The following is a 16,412-nucleotide window of genomic DNA, read 5'->3' as shown; positions in this document are numbered from 1 at the left end:
CAGCAACCCAAATGAACAGTGGCAAAAACAAGGCAGATATTTAGATGTTAATTTGTATCTCATATAACAGTTTGGATGAAGGCATCCAGGGCTAACATAGGGAATCACTCGGAAAAGTCCCCTGGGAGCCCAGACTCCTAATATCTTGTAGCTCTGCCATCACTCACTTGCTTGGCCCAAGATGGCCACCACCATAAGCACATCGCAGGCAACAGCATAGAGGTGGAGAGAAAGGAGGTAAACCTCCCTCTCTTTAAGGACACAACTAGTACCGTATTTCCCCATGTATAAGACGCACCCTTTCTCGTAAAATTTGGGGTCTAAAAATTGGGTGCGCCTTATACAGTGGTTGTAGGTTTTTTTTACTTGCTTTTTCACGCTTGTTGTCTTTGCGTTGTTTCGCACTTGGTACCGGTATATTACGGTAGGTTACGCTTTGCCACGTTCTGCCCAGAAATGGCTCAGAAAAGATTTTCGTATAGTGTTTAATTCAAGTTAAAAGTGATCCAGTTTGCAAAAGTGCATGGAAATTGTGCTGCTGAACGTAAGTTTGGTCCTCCTCCAACTGAGAAAGCAATCTGAGACTGGCTACAGGAAGAAGAAACCTTACTGAAAACGCCACGGCAGAAGAAGGCCATGAGAGGCAATACATGAAGACAGTGATTCGTCATCAGGCACAGATGAAGACAAGCTAATGGTTGGGAGTTTTGACAGTGATGAGGAGTTGTATGAATTTTATAATGAATAAAATTTGACTTCAATAACTTTATGTATTTTTTTTCAAATTTTGGGCCCCAAAACTAAGGTGCATCTTATACATGGGGAAATACGGTAATTGCTAAACTCCTGTCTGTTCACATCCCATTGGCTGGACCCAAATCATTGGTCACACCTCGCTGCAAGAGAGCCTGGAAATGTAATCTTTGGTTGGGCAACTTTGAGCCCAGCTAAATGTCTATTCTGTAAATAAAGGAGCCCATACGTATTAGGGGAAAGCTACCAGTCTTGGTCATGAGTACTTTCTTTTTTTCATGAATAAATATTCATATAGAGATACGAACTTTCTTTATAAAAATGAGATCTTGCTATACCTGCTGTTTTTGTCATTTTCTACGAGATAGTCCAGAAGTGAGTCAATGCTTAATGATGGCAGCAAAGACCCAAGTTCCGTCTTTCTATCCTGCCATCCTTAGGGTGAGGCTTTCGGCCCATTCTCTCAATTTCAAGTGGGTGCAACAACTCCAGGCAAAAAGACAGACAAAAGAAATCAAATGGCTTTCCAGCTACTCCTGAAGCTGGAGCTAACCTATTATTGGGTTGAAATTTGGGGGATTGTGAAAACAAAGGTCCGTAGAGGCAGCACAAAACTGTGGGGAAAGCACAGACTTTGGAATCAAACCAACTGGGGTTTAAATCCCAGCCCCACCATATTTAGCCATTTTGCCTTTATCGGGTCAGTGAAGCTCTCTGAGTTTCAGTTTGTTCATCTGTAGGATGGGGGTACAATGCCTACCTCACAGGTGCTCGATAGTGCACTAACTCTACACACACATATACACACATAACTGTCCTAACATTAAGAACCCAAACTTATTCAGAAAAGTACTATCAAATGGAATCTAGATGTATGTGCCAAAGGGGGCAAAGGTGGACAGATGTCATCAGGCCTGGTCTATGAGGTTAATTAGCCTCAGGGTATTAGTGTTTGCAAAGGCTAGCCCAGAGACCACGGGGCATGGGGGGACAAGGCACCAACATATGGGGGCCCATTTACTCCCCCAGCACCATTGGTCCTGCAACCCATACCCCCTAATCTGAAGTCCCAGTTACACAGACGGTGGCTCACTGAGCCCTCTCTCCCCTGCTCTTGCAGTTGTGGATTTCTGCAAACAGAACAACGGGGGCTGTGCAAAGATCGCCAAGTGCTCCCAGAAAGACACAAAAGTCTCCTGCAGCTGCCCCAAGGGCTACAAGGGGGATGGCCACAGCTGCATGGAGATAGACCCCTGTGCAGACGGCCTCAATGGTGGGTGTCACGAGCATGCCACATGCAAGATGACCGGCCCGGTGAGTCTCTGCCCCAGGAAACCTGAGATCAGCTTCTTGCGCTTCGCTCAGCCTTGCGTCTCCACCCTGCTCACCATTCGGCCTCTTCCTAAGGTTGCTTCCCACCTCAGTCTATTTCTTGTTAAGTCAGCAGGCTACATGCAAAGTGGTATCGTAAGCAGAAGAAGGATATTAGTGGGAAAACTGAGGAAATCCACATAGTCTATTGTTTAGTTAATAGTAACGTGCCAACACTAATTTCTTAGGATTGACAAATGTACTATGATTGTGTAAAATGTTAGGGGAAACTGGGTGGAGAGTACATGGGAACTCTTTCTGCTATCGTCGCAGCTTTTCTATAACTCTAAAATTATTCGAAAGTTCATTAAAACAAAAAAAGTTGATAGGAAGTGGCAGGAAAAGCGCAGGTTTGGGCACTCCCTCAAGTCTTTATAGAATGGAATCGTGGCCTGTTGCTCTGTTTATCTGGTGGGAAGAGAAGATGGTGGGGGATAATGTCTGTTATGGTCACGAACGTGAACTTAGAGTCAGACAGCCTTGGAGTCTTAGCTCCTGGACTTCCACACTGTGTGGACTGGGGCCGGCTACTTAATCTCTCTGAGCCTCAGTTTCCTCATCTGCAAAGTGGGCCTAATAATGCAGACCTCCTAGGGTTGTTGCAGGGATTCAATGAGATCATTCATTGAGTCAACACATGGTCATCAAGCACCTACTATGTGCTATTTCAGGTGCCAGGGATGTAGCAATAAAAAGACTCTCTACAAGCTGAGGGAGAGGGCAATGCTTGGTGTGGAAACAACCGGACAAGACACGTTTGGGAGCACCAAGGGTCAGGAAGAACATAAATCGGGCCGATGTGAGGGAAGGGACTGGGAGAGCTAGTTTATGTCGCTGGATCAGGGAGGCTCTGTCTGAGGAAGCGACACTTGAGCTGAGATGTAAAGGATGATGTTTCATCATGAGCCTGTAGAAACACAATCCGTGGCAGTTACTAAATTCCCTCTGGACAGGAGAGGTGCACATTCTTGGGCCTTCTGAACATCCCTTATGCTGGATGATGGCTCATAGAGCACTTGTGGGTCCTGGGGTCCTAGAGAAGGGGATTTTTTATGTTTTCTACTCTCCCCACAGGGCAAGCACAAGTGTGCATGTAAAAGTCATTACGTGGGAGACGGACTGGACTGTGAGCCAGAGGAGCTGCCCATTGACCGCTGCTTACAGGACAACGGGCAGTGCCACGCCGATGCCAACTGTGCCGACCTACACTTCCAGGGTCAGTGTGGCCGGGGGCTGCTGGCCCAAAGCACCTGATCTTCAGGCTTGGGGAATGGGATCTAGGCAAGAGCAAAAGAAAAAAAAATGAACTTTAAAAAAGGAAAAGTTTTAATTTAGTTAAATTTTTTAATTTTAATTAAAAAAAATTTTTAATTAAAACTTGGGGACCAAACAGCCCATGCATTGCCCAGGACCCAGTGTCCAAGAGGCAGTGGGCCTCTGTCGTGGAGGGACGGAGTAAACTCAGAATTGGACCCTGAGCCAGAAGAACCTGGAGGGAGCTCAAAGGTCATCATCTATCATGAATTTTCCTGACACCTGCTTTCCCCAAGTTGCTTAGTAACCCCTGCCACCAGTTGATTGGAATTGAATCTAAGGAGCATAGTTTAGGGTTTAAACAACAACGAGGAAGCGCCTGCCACATGCAGAAGCGATTTCTTAGCAACTGTTTTGATAGTAGCACATCGATTCGCATAAGCCCCACTCACTTGCAAGGATAATTTTAGTGGCTTAGAATAAACCCACAGGTATAATAAAACTAAGACGTACAGAGACGCAGGTGTTAGGGCATCTTGAAACCTGATGGGAGAAAGCCATAAAGGACCCACAAACTCGTTCTGAGCCAGGGTGAGGAGGGGTTTCTGTGGTTCAGAAAGCCATTCAGGGCACTGCGTGTTATGGCCAATGGATGTCTCTGACTGGGTTGGTTTTGCTTTACAGACATGATCATGTTAGTGAGGCAGTGTTTACACATTTCAATAATAACTATTGACTTAATACCTATATGTACTATCTTAGTCCATCAGGGCTGCTACAATAAAGTACCATAGATTGGGTGGCTTATAAACAACAGAAGTTTATGTCTCACAGTTCTGGAAGCTGGAAGTCTGAGATCAGAATGCCGGCGTGATCAAGTTCTAACTTGGCCCCTCTTCTGGATTGCAGGTTGCCAGCTTCTCAATGTCTCCTCACATGGTGCATAGGGCAAGGGAGCTCTCTGGGGTCCCTTTTATAAGGGCACTAACCCCATTCATTAGGGTGCTACCCTCCTGACCTAATCACCTCCCAAAGGCCCCACCTCCTAATACCATCACATAGGGGGTCTGGATTCTAATATATGAAGATAGAGGGGACACAAACATTCAGTCCATAACATATATCAAGTCCTAAGACACCTCAAATTTCTTTTGGAGATGAGATAGGATGGAGAGGATGCATAGGATATATAACACTGTCTCCTTGCAAGAAGGTGTCCAGTGTAGTTGAGGAAATTTTTATAAGACCAGGAAAAGAGAGTAATAAGACAGAAGACAGCAATTTATCTCATATTGATTGTGCAACTGAAACGAGAGAGAAGAACAGAGAAAAATCGAAAGCAGGGACGCGAACAGATTTCTGCACACCCATGTTCACAGCAGCATTATTCACAACAGCCAAAAGGTGAAAACCACCCAAAGGTCCATCAACAAATGAATGGATAAACAAAGTGTAGTATACCCATACAATGGGATATTATTCAGCTTTGAAAAGGATTGAAATTCTGATATACGCTACAACATGAATAAACCTTGAAAACATTATGCTACATGAAATAAGCCAGACACAAAAGGACAAATGTACGATTCCACATACAGAGACTCAGTAGCTGGCCTGTCGCTTTGAAAGTCCTCCAAAGTGCTTTGCAAGAGGTACTGCCAACCAGGCAGGCTGACCTCGGCCATTCTTCTTCTTCCCCTTCTAGATACCACCGTTGGAGTGTTCCATCTACGCTCCCCACTGGGCCAGTACAAGCTGACCTTTGATAAAGCCAAACAGGCCTGTGCCAACGAAGCTGCAACCATAGCAACCTACAACCAGCTCTCCTACGCTCAGAAGGTGGGTCCCCAGTTAGTGGGCACCATGCAGGCAGGGTCTACTGGGGAGGAGCTACAGCTTCTTCCTAACATGGTCTGGAGACTTGGGCTGTTGCCTTCGTGGAGGGGCGTGCAGAAAGCTCCTGGAGCTATAATAACCATTTGTCACGTCCATTGAGACTCTACTATGTGTCAGGCAGGTCCTGTGAGGAGTGGTTTGTTGACATTACTGTCCATCCTTACGACATCCGTGGAGGTACAGGTAGGGCAACTGAGGCTCTGAACGGTTAAGTAATGTGCCCAATGTCACCTAGTCAAGAGGTGACAGATCCAGTATTCAAATATAGCCTTGACTCCAAAAGTCTGTTCTCAACCATGACATTCAGCTGCCAAAACAGAGGCACAGACTGGGAGTGCGTACCTCACGGCTGGAAACCAGAAAGAGATCTGTAACCACAAGCCTAGGATGCCCCTGAACCCACGAAGCAGTCGCGTTTCTCTGGAACAGCTGGAGCTTTGTCTGGAGGGGCTGTGAAAGGGGTCAGTGGGGATTGCCCCGGCTCTCAGCCACATCTAGGCAAGAAACAGAGCTCTGGCCAGCCCATTGGGAAAGGCCAGTGCCTTGGAGTTACCTGCTAGTGGGAGTACAGGAGGTGACTGTCTATACAGTGATTTTAGAATTCTTCCTTCACCTCCATCACTACCAAATCTCTCTACCTTTCTTCAGACCTGCAGTTTCTTTACCAAGGAACAAAGGCTTTGATGACAGAACCCAGGTTCCTGGAGGGTCTGAATTTCTACTCTCCTGCTTGCTGGCTGTGTGGCCTTGATCAAGCCATTGAAACCTCTGTGCTACTTGGGATGTTAACATAAAGACTAAAAGTAATTTGGCACGGAGACTAGCACACAGTAGGAACTCAACTTTTAAGAGTAAAAGCTCTGGAGTAGACTACCTGGGTTTGAATCTCAGCTCTGCTACTTGCTGGCTGGATGACTTTGAGCAAGTTATAATACTTAACTCTTCTTTGCCTCAATTTTCTCAATTACATGATAAAAATTTTTGTTTAATTAAAATGTATTGGGGTGACAATGGTTAGTAAAATTACATAGGTTTCAAGTGTACAATTATGTAACACATCATCGATATATCACATTGTGTGTTCACCACCCAGAGTCAGTTCTCTTTCCATCACCATATATTGGGTTGTCGGAAAAGTCATGACGTATTTTGTCTATGTTTTTGTTGCAAAACTGCATCATGACTTTTCCGAGAGCCCAATATTTGACCCCATTTACCATCTTCCACCACCCCCCTCCCCACTTACCCTCTGGTAACCACTAAATTACTGTCTGTGTCTATGAGTTTTTGTTTATTTGTTTGTCTTGTTCCTTTGTTCCTTTATCTTTCTTTCTTCTTTGGAGAATAAGCATCTCTGTTGGCAGGCTTAAGTGTGCATGCACATTGAATCTAGACAGAAGACAAATGTCCCAGAGAAAAAAATCTGTTTCCTCCATCAAAATCAGAAAGGGGAAACGCGGCACCCTCTGCATTTATGTAAAGGTAGACATACATGAAATGATCTCTGGCAACAGAGGCAGCTATCCTGAAGAAGGGTTTCACCTGATGGAAACCTACCCTGGGCAGCAGCTCAACACAAGCCTCAGACCTCAGGGCTGCTGCACTCATTTCATATCATCACCTTCCCAGTATCAAACACATTCATCTCGGGCCCGTAATGTTTTCTTCCTAAGGAAAGATATGTAATTATATATCTTGTGTGTGTGTGTATGATTTTATTTTATTTTATTAGTTTCGGTTGTAACATGATAGGGATTTTTTTTTTAAGTTCCTATCTCAAAGGGTGGATGTGAGGGTTAAAGGTGTCGACACATGAAAAGCCCTTGCAATAGAACGCGGCCCAGAATATGCACTCAGTGAGTGTTATGATGACAATGATTATGGTGATGGTGATGATGATATTGTTGACAATCAATTAGAGTTCTGTCAGCTCATAAGCAGGAGAATTTGTATCCAGGAATAAATAGCTGATAGCAAATCCTTTCTCAAGAGTGGGGCTGAAGAGAAATGAGTGTGAAGCAGTTGGGCACCTACAAGAAAGAGAAGGCACCACTTTCATCCATCCAGTGGTTCAATCAACAAAAACTTAACAAGCGCCTACTATGGTTCCAATCACAGAAGTATAATAGGCAGAATGAACTATATAACCCCAGACTCCATTGAGTTTACAGTCTGATGAGGGAATCAGACATTAACCACAGGGGCCCACAACAAGTATGAAATTGCAGCTGATCTGTGGCCACGTGTGTTCCTACAGGCCAAGTACCACCTCTGTTCAGCAGGCTGGCTTGAGAGTGGGAGGGTTGCCTATCCCACAGCCTATGCCTCCCAGAACTGTGGCTCTGGTGTCGTTGGGATAGTGGACTATGGACCAAGAAACAACAAGAGTGAGATGTGGGATGTCTTCTGCTACCGGATGAAAGGTAACTACCCCAGCTACCCCTCAGATTCCAGGCCATAGAGCTGCTGAGCCCGGCCAGCCCGTCTCCCCAGGTGAGCTTGGCAGCCCAGGGCCCTGCCTCACTGGAGCGGGACCCTGTGTGTTCCTGCCTTCCAGATGTCAACTGCACCTGCAAGGTGGGCTACGTGGGAGATGGCTTCTCGTGCAGTGGGAATCTACTGCAGGTCCTGATGTCCTTACCCTCACTCACACATTTCCTGACGGTATGTACCATGTCTGCTTGCTTTCACCTCAGGGAAGGAGGGGTTGTCTCAAAGCAGGTATTAGAGAGGTGAGTCCTTGAGAGAAGGCCAAGGCTCATGGTCATGTTTAAGAGCATGGGCACTGGACCACACTGCCTGAATTTGAAGCCTGGGTTTGCCGCCTGTTGCATCACCTTAAAGTTCCTTTCCTCTCTGGGCCTCAGTTTCCTCATCTGTACAATGGACATAATGATAGCACCAACTTCATAGGGTCATGTGGGATTAAGTGAGTTAATATTTGTAAAGCACATAAACCTGTGGCCAGCACAGAGACAATACTATGCTGATGTTAGCTAGTGTTATCTCTGTATCTAGAGCAGCATAAGAGTCTGATCTGCAGGAATGAGATGTTCTTGTCTTCATGGACAGGGTGGGACGCAGTGAGCTCAGCCTGCCGGGGGATCCCCAGTAAGCGAAATTATCAGCATGGTGTCAACATGCATTTTGCACTGCACTTAAAGTCACTTCGATATTCTACAAGTTATGTCCAATGAAGAGAAAGCCCCAGTTGGAGAAGGATTTGACATTGACTCATCAAAGAGCTGAGCTAATAATAATAAAAATAGCTAACATTTCTTGAGCACTGACTTTGCACTGGGCGCCATACTGAGCCCTTTCAGAGCATGTTGCACTCAGTCCACAGAATGTAAGCTCTGTAAGGCAAAGGGTTTTCTCTGCCTTGTGGCTGGTGCTCAGTAAATACTTGTTAGAAGGAATAAATCCTCATGCAACCTTATGAGGTCACTCCTGGTATTATTCCCACTTTGTGGATAAAGCAAAGGAGGCATAGCAAGGTCAAGGACACGACCAAGGACATGAGACTAGGCATAAACACAGACCTTGCAAGATCAGGGCAAAAGTTAGAACAACGACCCCAAAACGGTGAGTCTCTGTCCACAGACCAAAGGTATCTATCTATCTAACTGGTCTAAAAATCAGGGTTAATATTATGAAGAAAAACACCCAAACCAACGTTTCTGTTATGGGGGAGCTTGTCTTGTGACAGCATTTCAGGGGGAAAAACAGTATCAGAATAAAACCCATTGACCATGTGCTCTACAGCAAATTAATTTCTCTGGGCATTAGTAGTCCTGTCTGCACAATGACAAAGTTGAACTGGGTAGTGTGATTTCTTAAAATCTATTCAGTATTTACTGAAAACTTACTATGTGCTTGATATTATCACCGAACAAAATAGACACAGAAAATAAACAGAATAAACAAGGAAATAGCATTGAATGCTAGAAGGAGATATAGCCTGTGGGGAAAATCGTAGTGCTGGGAGGTGGAATGCGGAGGAGGAGGGGCACCACAGGGATCTCATTTTGCATAAAGTGATGAGGCAAGGCCTCAGAGAGAAGGTGACACTTGAGACAGCCAACAGAGGAGAGGGAGTTAGCCATGCAGATTTGGAGGAAGAATGCTCCAGGCCAAAGGAACAGTCAAACAAGAAAAAAAGCAAGAAAGGCAGGAGTGTGCCTGGCAAATTGGAGAAACAGCACAGAGTGAGCGAGGGGGCCGCTGGGTGGGGTTTGCCCAGGTGGTTCAGGCCTCCTGGGCCACTTTAAGGACTTTGACTTTTCCTCTGAGTGAAGCCAGGGCCATTGCAGGGTTTTGACAAGAGGAGATTCAAGATTTGACTTGACATTTCAAAGAACTGCGCAGGCTGCCATGTTGAGAATGATCTGTGATGTGGCTGTGATTTAGGATGGTAGGATTCGGTGAGGAAAAGAAAAGTGCTCCTGAAATGGTCTCAGGGGCAATCAAAAGACACAGCAGATGAGTGGCAGCCTGAGTTGGAGCTGACATCAGGAATGTTCCCAGATGCGATCCTTTCCAGCCATCACGGTCCTTACACACCAGGGCTGGCCCATCTGATCCCTTCCTTCCTCTCCCCAGGAGGTGCTGGCGTATTCCAACAGCTCAGCCAGGGGCGGAGCATTTCTGAAACGCCTGGCTGACCTGTCAATTCACGGCACCCTCTTCGTGCCACAGAACAGCGGGCTGGGGGAAAATGAGGTGAGTTGGGTCCCTGATGTCTGTGCTGTAGACTAGCACCCCTAGACAGAATCAGTTACCTATCACCACAACAAAGCTATGTCACAACTCACCCCAAAACTCAGAGGCTACACATTTACTTAGCTCACACATCTGCAGGTCTTGGCCAGGTGTGTTCACATGTCTGAGGTGGACTGGCCGTCAGCTGATCTAGGCTAACCTGTCTGAGGCTCTGCTCCTCAGGGCTCTCACCCTCCAGCAGGCTAGCCCGGGCATGTTCTTACGGCGATGGCAGGAAGTAGTGAGAGCAAGCCCGGTCCTGCCAGTGCTTTTCAAGCCCCTGGTCAAGCTGGTCACATTTGCTGACATGTCAGTAGACCAGTAAGTCACATGGCTGAGCCTAAACTTAGAGTGGGAGGCCCTCAGAGTTACATGGCAAAGGGCAAGGATACAGGGAAGGGCGAGAACCAGGGCCATTGATGCAACCAATCTACCACACCAAACTTTGTCATGTCGTGGCACTCAGAGGACTTGGCAATGTTTATTCAGCCCTCCCACAGGTGGTTGACCTGCAGGCTCTGACAGCCCCAGGCACTACCCACCCCTCACCTCCAAGGGCTGAAAGGAGCAACACCTCTGCCTACTTGTTAGCCACTCAATGCCCATTCTTCCTAACACACCGTTGGGAAGCTCTGCTTATATCATAAAGATAACTTTCAATACCACATCGTAGCAAAAGGTGAACCTCTGGCTGGGGCCAGACAACCAAAAGCCTCAGAAAAACTTGACTTTTCCTGATCTCCACGTGGAAACAGAAAAGCCAAGGCCATGAGAAGTGACTCTGTGTGTGTGTGTGTGTGTGTGTGTGTGTGTGTGTGTGTTTCTTATCATTAAAAAAATATATTGCTTGGCCTTTAAAGACCATTCTTGTTTCTCCTTTCCTCTCAGACGCTGTCTGGGCGGGACATCGAGCACCACTTCGCCAATGTCAACATCTCTTTTTACGATGACCTGGTCAATGGTACCATCCTGCAAACTAGGCTGGGAAGCCAGCTGCTCATCACCTCCAGCGAGGACCAGGGCCAACCGGTATGAAAAGCCTTCTGGGCTTATTAAGAAAACTGGAGTTAATACATGCAAAGCTCCTAGCATACAGTAGGTGCTTAATAGATGGCCACTATTATAATGTGAAAATATACTCTAAACCCTCCATTTGGGAATGGTTTTGGCTGCATGCCATAGCATACCACACTGTCAGGCTGCCCTTACCCCTTAATAAGCCACTGATGACGAGTAATTATAAACGAAACCACTTTAAAGCTGTCTGATTCTCCATCTTTGTTTCTGTCACACTGTCAGCCTATCCGAGGCATTAACATGTGATTCTTGAAGTCAAGTGAACCTACTATGAAAACTACTTCTGCCACTTGCTCACTGTAGGAACTTAGACAAGGTATCTAGCTTCTCTGTGTCCCAATTTCCTCATCTGAAAAATGGGGATGCTGGGATGTGTTGATGATGTTGATAGTGATGGTGGTGATGGTGATATGGATAACAGTGATGGTGATAATGGTGGTGATAGCATGATGATGGTGATGATGGTGATGGTAGTGATATTAATGGTGATGATGATGTTGATGACGGTGATGGTGATGGTGGTGATGATGGTGCTGATAACGATAGTGGTGATATTAATGGTGATATTAATGGTGATAGTGATGGTGATGACTATTTTGATGATGATAGTGGTGGTGGTAATGGTGGTAATGATAATGATGATTGTGATAGTGATATTAATGGTGATGGTGATGATGATGGTGATGATTATTTTGATGATGATGATAATGGTGATGATGATGATGGTCATGATATTAGAAATGGTGGTTGTGGTAATGATGACCATGATATCCATCATGTCAAAATCATAGGCTCTTGTGGAGACTCAGTGATTCAAGGCTTACAGCATGCAAGAATAGTGCCTGATATGGAGCAAATGCTAAATATTATTTTTTAAATTTTTATCTAAGAAAATATTTCTATTATTGAAGATTGGTAGTTCAGATTAATGTTTCTCAAACTTTAACAGGCATTTAAATTACCTACACGTTTGTTAAAAAGCAGGTTGTAATTCAACAGGTGGAGTGCGGGGACTCAGGTTCCGCATTTCGAATAACTCTCAGGTGATTGCCCACACCACAAGCCAGTGGATCACACTTTGATTAGCAATGGATTAGGTCACTTAAAAATCCCTTTTCCTCATGGTGTGGAGTGATGTTCAGAGCACTAGATCTGGAGTGAGTCCAGAGGCATGGGGTTTGCCACTTACTACCTGAGTGACCTTGGATAAAACATTTTCCTCCTGAATCCTCATCTATCAGACAAGTGGGCTGGACAGTTGAACCCTTACGTAGGTCGTCTGCAGTTAGATCAAGTGTTGGCATAACTATTGTCTTCTGGACTGTTCTGATAGTGAGTGGAGTCCTGTGTTGCCTGTCTGTGAAGGAAGGCCTGAAACCCAGGCTCTGAGATCTCGGGCAAAACAAACAACTGCCTTCCATGGAAGGGGCACCACGTGGGGAGAAAGAGCCAGATAACCACGGATCTCCCTGAGCCCTCTTCTGTTTCCCTAGGAGACCAGGTTTGTCGATGGAAGAGCAATTCTGCAATGGGACATCTTTGCCTCCAATGGGGTCATTCATGTCATTTCCAGGCCTTTAAAAGCACCTCCCACCCCAGTGGTGAGTACCCAGGGTTCCTGGAGAGGGGCCAGAAGGAGCCCAATGTTCTCTCCCCAAAAGGTAAACTGTTGCTGGAAGCTCTGCTCACCCCCCCTACCCCTAGAGGCTGCAGGGGCCTCCCCTATCCATGACAGCTGGCCTTGGGGGTGCCTGGCCCTGGCTTATCACACCCCCATCCCTGTGCATTAGCAACACAACACTTGTCACCATTAATATTTGTTGAATAAAAGAGACAGGATGGGCCCATGAAGAAACCACTGGAAGGAGAGTGAGAAATCCTGAGTCCTCCATTTCATGGCTGTGTGATCTTACACAAGTCCTGGAACATCTCAGAGCCCCATTTTTCCTACCTGAAAAAATGGTCGTCATAATGCCTTCCTCCCTGGGTTCTTGGGAGGACTATGAGTTAATATAAAATAATTAGGACAGTCCCTGGCACATAGTACATGCTATAGAAGAATTGCATGGTTGGTTGGTGTTGTTGGTATTCTCACTTTGTCCCAAGTGTGAGGGAGGGGTGAACACAGCTGGCTCACCCCTTCACAGCCTAGTGGTTAAGCGCATAAGCTCCAAAGACAGGCTGGCTTCAAAGCACACCTGCATCACCCATTGGGTATGTGATATTGGGCAAGTACTTAACCTCTCTATGCCTCCGTTCCCCCATATAAAAATAGAAACAGTAATAACTGTCCCTATCTCTTTGGGCTACTATATGTTTAAATGGATTATTTTATGTAAGGGGCTTAGCACAGACTCTGGCAGTAGTAAGAGTAGATACATGTTAACTATTTTATCATTATTTTTATTCCAACTTGCTCCAAGATGCCCCAGGCCAGCAAGAATGGAGTGGGTTCCAGAAAGTGTACCTCTTTGGGGAAGTCCCCCGTTCTAAGTACCAACCCCTCCCCTTTCTGTGTTCAGACTTCAGTCCACACTGGCTTGGGGACAGGAATAGTCTTTGCCATCATCCTGGTCATTGGAGCCATCGCTTTGGCTGCATATTCTTACTTTCGACTAAACCGCAGAACAATTGGCTTCCAGCATTTTGAGGTAAGAGCAAGAAAAGTGGGAACGTGGGGATGGGGGTCATCTCTGCAATTCAGCCATGGGCTCTGGGCTGCTTCTGAGAGCTCACCCAGCAGTTGGGTGCTTGGCACACACTTCCTGCCTCCTGGGTCAGGTCTCTGCCACTAAGAGCAGCAGCAGTGCTAGCTTCAAGCACCTCTTCCTGACTGTGACAAGGTTGGTGAGGAGGGTGATGGGCTGCCAATGGCATGGAGCCTCCAAGCCTCTGTGCCAGGGGGCTGGCTTAGAAGCAAATTCACCAGGGCCCAGGAGGCACTGTCACCTTGGAGGATTCACAAGACAAGTGCTCACCATGACTGGCTTGGGCTTCAAGACTGATTCTGAGGTGGCAGACAGGGTCAGGGACCTGCACAGTGGGGCCTCACACTACAGCCAGGGAAACAGTATGTCTATTTGAACTGTTTTTGAATGTCAAAATTTCACCCCATTTTCACTATTGAGCCCACACCTAGGCCAGGGGTCTTGGCTGACGGTAGGGTAACCCTGGGGACCAGGTTCAGCAGCAGCACGGCAGCTAAGCACCCTCTCTTAGGAGCTTTCTACTCCTTCCTGGCCCACCCTCCCCTCCCGTTGCCTCCTCCAGACATTCCTGGTAAAGACTGTGCAGGGCCCCTGGCAGTGGTTCACTTCCTTCTATCAGATAACCTGCCTCTGATACGCTCCAGGAGCAAATCTCAAAAACATCATTTTCAGCACAAATGTACACTCTGTACAAATCCTTTTAAATTAAGTTCATAGGCAGGCAAAAACACTCCAGGGTGACAGAAGTCAGGTTACCCTGGGTGGCCTTGGGTACCGGGGTCGAATGGCATGACATCACTTCCTGGGGGGATGGAAATGCCCTTATGCTGATTTGAGTGGTGGTCACACCTGGGTGGACATATTTAGAAGTCATTGAGTGGGAACACTTAAGATGGGTACATGTTATTATTTGTAAATCAGATCTCAATTCAAGTACTGTTAAAGAGTTTGCGAGGTGACAGTGGAGGGCTTACTTTACCTGCCATTTTGGGTGAGCCACTCCTGCCCCCAGCACATCCTGGCTCCCAGCTTAGGCGCTTGTCTTTCTGTGCAGTCGGAAGAGGATATTGACGTCTCAGCTCTTGGCAAGCAGCAGCCTGAGAATATCTCGAACCCCATGTATGAGAGCGCCAACTCGGCTCCCCCAGAGCCCTCCTACGACCCCTTCATGGTGAGTTTGCATTTTTGTCTAGGACAGGTTCAGTTGGAGGACAGAGAAATGATGTCTTTCAGCAAATCTCACTGGAAAGCTTCACACCAAGAAAAGCTCACTTCTAGGACAGGTCTCGGGACAACAAGCCTGAAAGCCAGTGTGGTGCTGAGTGAAGCCACATGGTTGTTCAGTGTTTCCGGGTTCCTCTGAGTGGGTGACACTTCCAACAGTTAGAGGTAAGGAAGAATAAGTTGCTGCCCAATCCCAAACTCACGACCAGCTGACATGTCACAAGGAGAAGAAATGGGCTCAATTCTTCAAACATTTATGAGGTAGCTGCTGCAAAGTAAGACATAAAGCCTTGAAAGGGTATGTTTCCTTTAGTGATGCTTTAAAGTTGTATTTACATTGTTGGCCAAGACTCTTCTGCCTGTTCTCAGCTGCTTCTTGCTTTTGGAGCTATGTTACTTTGATGAGGTCCTGTATATCTAGGGGTGCATGCTGTGCTCTGGTTTTCCAGGAAAGGATCAATTGTTTCTAGCATTAGTGATCCTTGAGCTTAGATGGGCCTCCACTGACTTCGACCCAGGGGGACCCCAAGGCAGGAGACCCCATTCACACTGAATGTGGAAGGTACACCCTGCCTGTAGTGTATTGCCAGATCTGGACAGAGAAGCGAGGGATAAAACTTAGTTCTGCCTTTTATATAAAGATAAGAAACACTGAGGGCCAGTACAATGCCTGCCCTTTTCTACCTCAGCAGACTAAGCTGATGGCCTTACTCGGGTCCAAAGAAATACAACACTTGAATCTTGTCTTATGTGGGTCTAGAACCTTCCTGCAAAAGGAACCAAAGACAGAGAGCTGCTGTGATTGTTTTGTGTGTGGCCATGTACTGCCCCTTCCCCAAAGACTGTATTATGGTTGTTGAAATTTTGTAAGCTGGCACTGCAACATTACAAAAATATTTTATTGCACCATTTTAAGCTTGTATAGTGCAACAGATGTTGTTTTTCTGCGGTGAACCAAATATAAATACCATGTGGTTCCTAGTGCCTGTGGTAGAAGATGTAGTGTATATATTGGGTTGTCGGAAAAGTCATGACGCGTGTTTGCGACAGATGGCACTAGTTCATTTTTGGAAGTACTAGACTCATTTGCATCTATATGATTGCTGTCATTTGACAGCTGACAGTTTTAGCTTTGTTCTAAAAAAAATTGAGCAATTTGGTTGAGTTTTGGAGATTTTACAACAAGTTGCACATGGAAGACCAAACTGTGCATTTTTGCCATATTTTACTGTTTTACTTCCATAAAGGGAAGAACATGTGTCAAGCTTGTGAAAAGTTGCATAAAGTTTACAGTGACAATGCTCTACAAAAATGTCAGTGCCAACGATGGTTCACAAAATTCCATGCTGGTGATTTTGATCTCAATGA

The 16,412-nt window shown here is 46.0% G+C and overlaps 2 protein-coding genes across 3 annotated transcripts in view; one reads left to right on the top strand and one right to left on the bottom strand.

Moving 5' to 3' along the window:
* NT5DC3 (5'-nucleotidase domain containing 3) overlaps positions 1 to 16,412 on the bottom strand; it is a 204,881-nt gene that overhangs the window by 126,568 nt on the left and 61,901 nt on the right. Inside the window, exon 15 of one of the 2 annotated variants that reach the window (XM_019651876.1) lies at positions 15,034 to 15,312. The exons of the other annotated variant lie outside the window; for it this stretch is intronic. Coding sequence (XP_019507421.1) covers positions 15,291 to 15,312 — 22 coding nt within the window. The 3' untranslated portion in view covers positions 15,034 to 15,290. Of the gene's footprint in view, positions 1 to 15,033; positions 15,313 to 16,412 lie in introns of those variants that run through there. 2 annotated transcript variants of the gene reach the window in all.
* Positions 1 to 16,412, top strand: part of STAB2 (stabilin 2) — a 145,820-nt gene that overhangs the window by 126,515 nt on the left and 2,893 nt on the right. Inside the window, exons 59-68 of the mRNA XM_019651878.1 lie at positions 1,874 to 2,067; positions 3,199 to 3,340; positions 5,084 to 5,217; positions 7,532 to 7,697; positions 7,832 to 7,938; positions 9,877 to 9,996; positions 10,924 to 11,064; positions 12,606 to 12,713; positions 13,635 to 13,763; positions 14,875 to 14,991. Of these exons, the coding sequence (XP_019507423.1) occupies positions 1,874 to 2,067; positions 3,199 to 3,340; positions 5,084 to 5,217; positions 7,532 to 7,697; positions 7,832 to 7,938; positions 9,877 to 9,996; positions 10,924 to 11,064; positions 12,606 to 12,713; positions 13,635 to 13,763; positions 14,875 to 14,991 (1,358 nt within the window). The remainder of the gene's footprint in view (positions 1 to 1,873; positions 2,068 to 3,198; positions 3,341 to 5,083; positions 5,218 to 7,531; positions 7,698 to 7,831; positions 7,939 to 9,876; positions 9,997 to 10,923; positions 11,065 to 12,605; positions 12,714 to 13,634; positions 13,764 to 14,874; positions 14,992 to 16,412) is intronic.

Source organism: Hipposideros armiger, unplaced genomic scaffold, assembly GCF_001890085.2.
Source record: "Hipposideros armiger isolate ML-2016 unplaced genomic scaffold, ASM189008v1 scaffold_168, whole genome shotgun sequence".
In the NCBI taxonomy this organism is placed as follows: Eukaryota; Metazoa; Chordata; class Mammalia; order Chiroptera; family Hipposideridae; genus Hipposideros; species Hipposideros armiger.
This window is presented reverse-complemented; position numbering and strand designations above follow the sequence as displayed.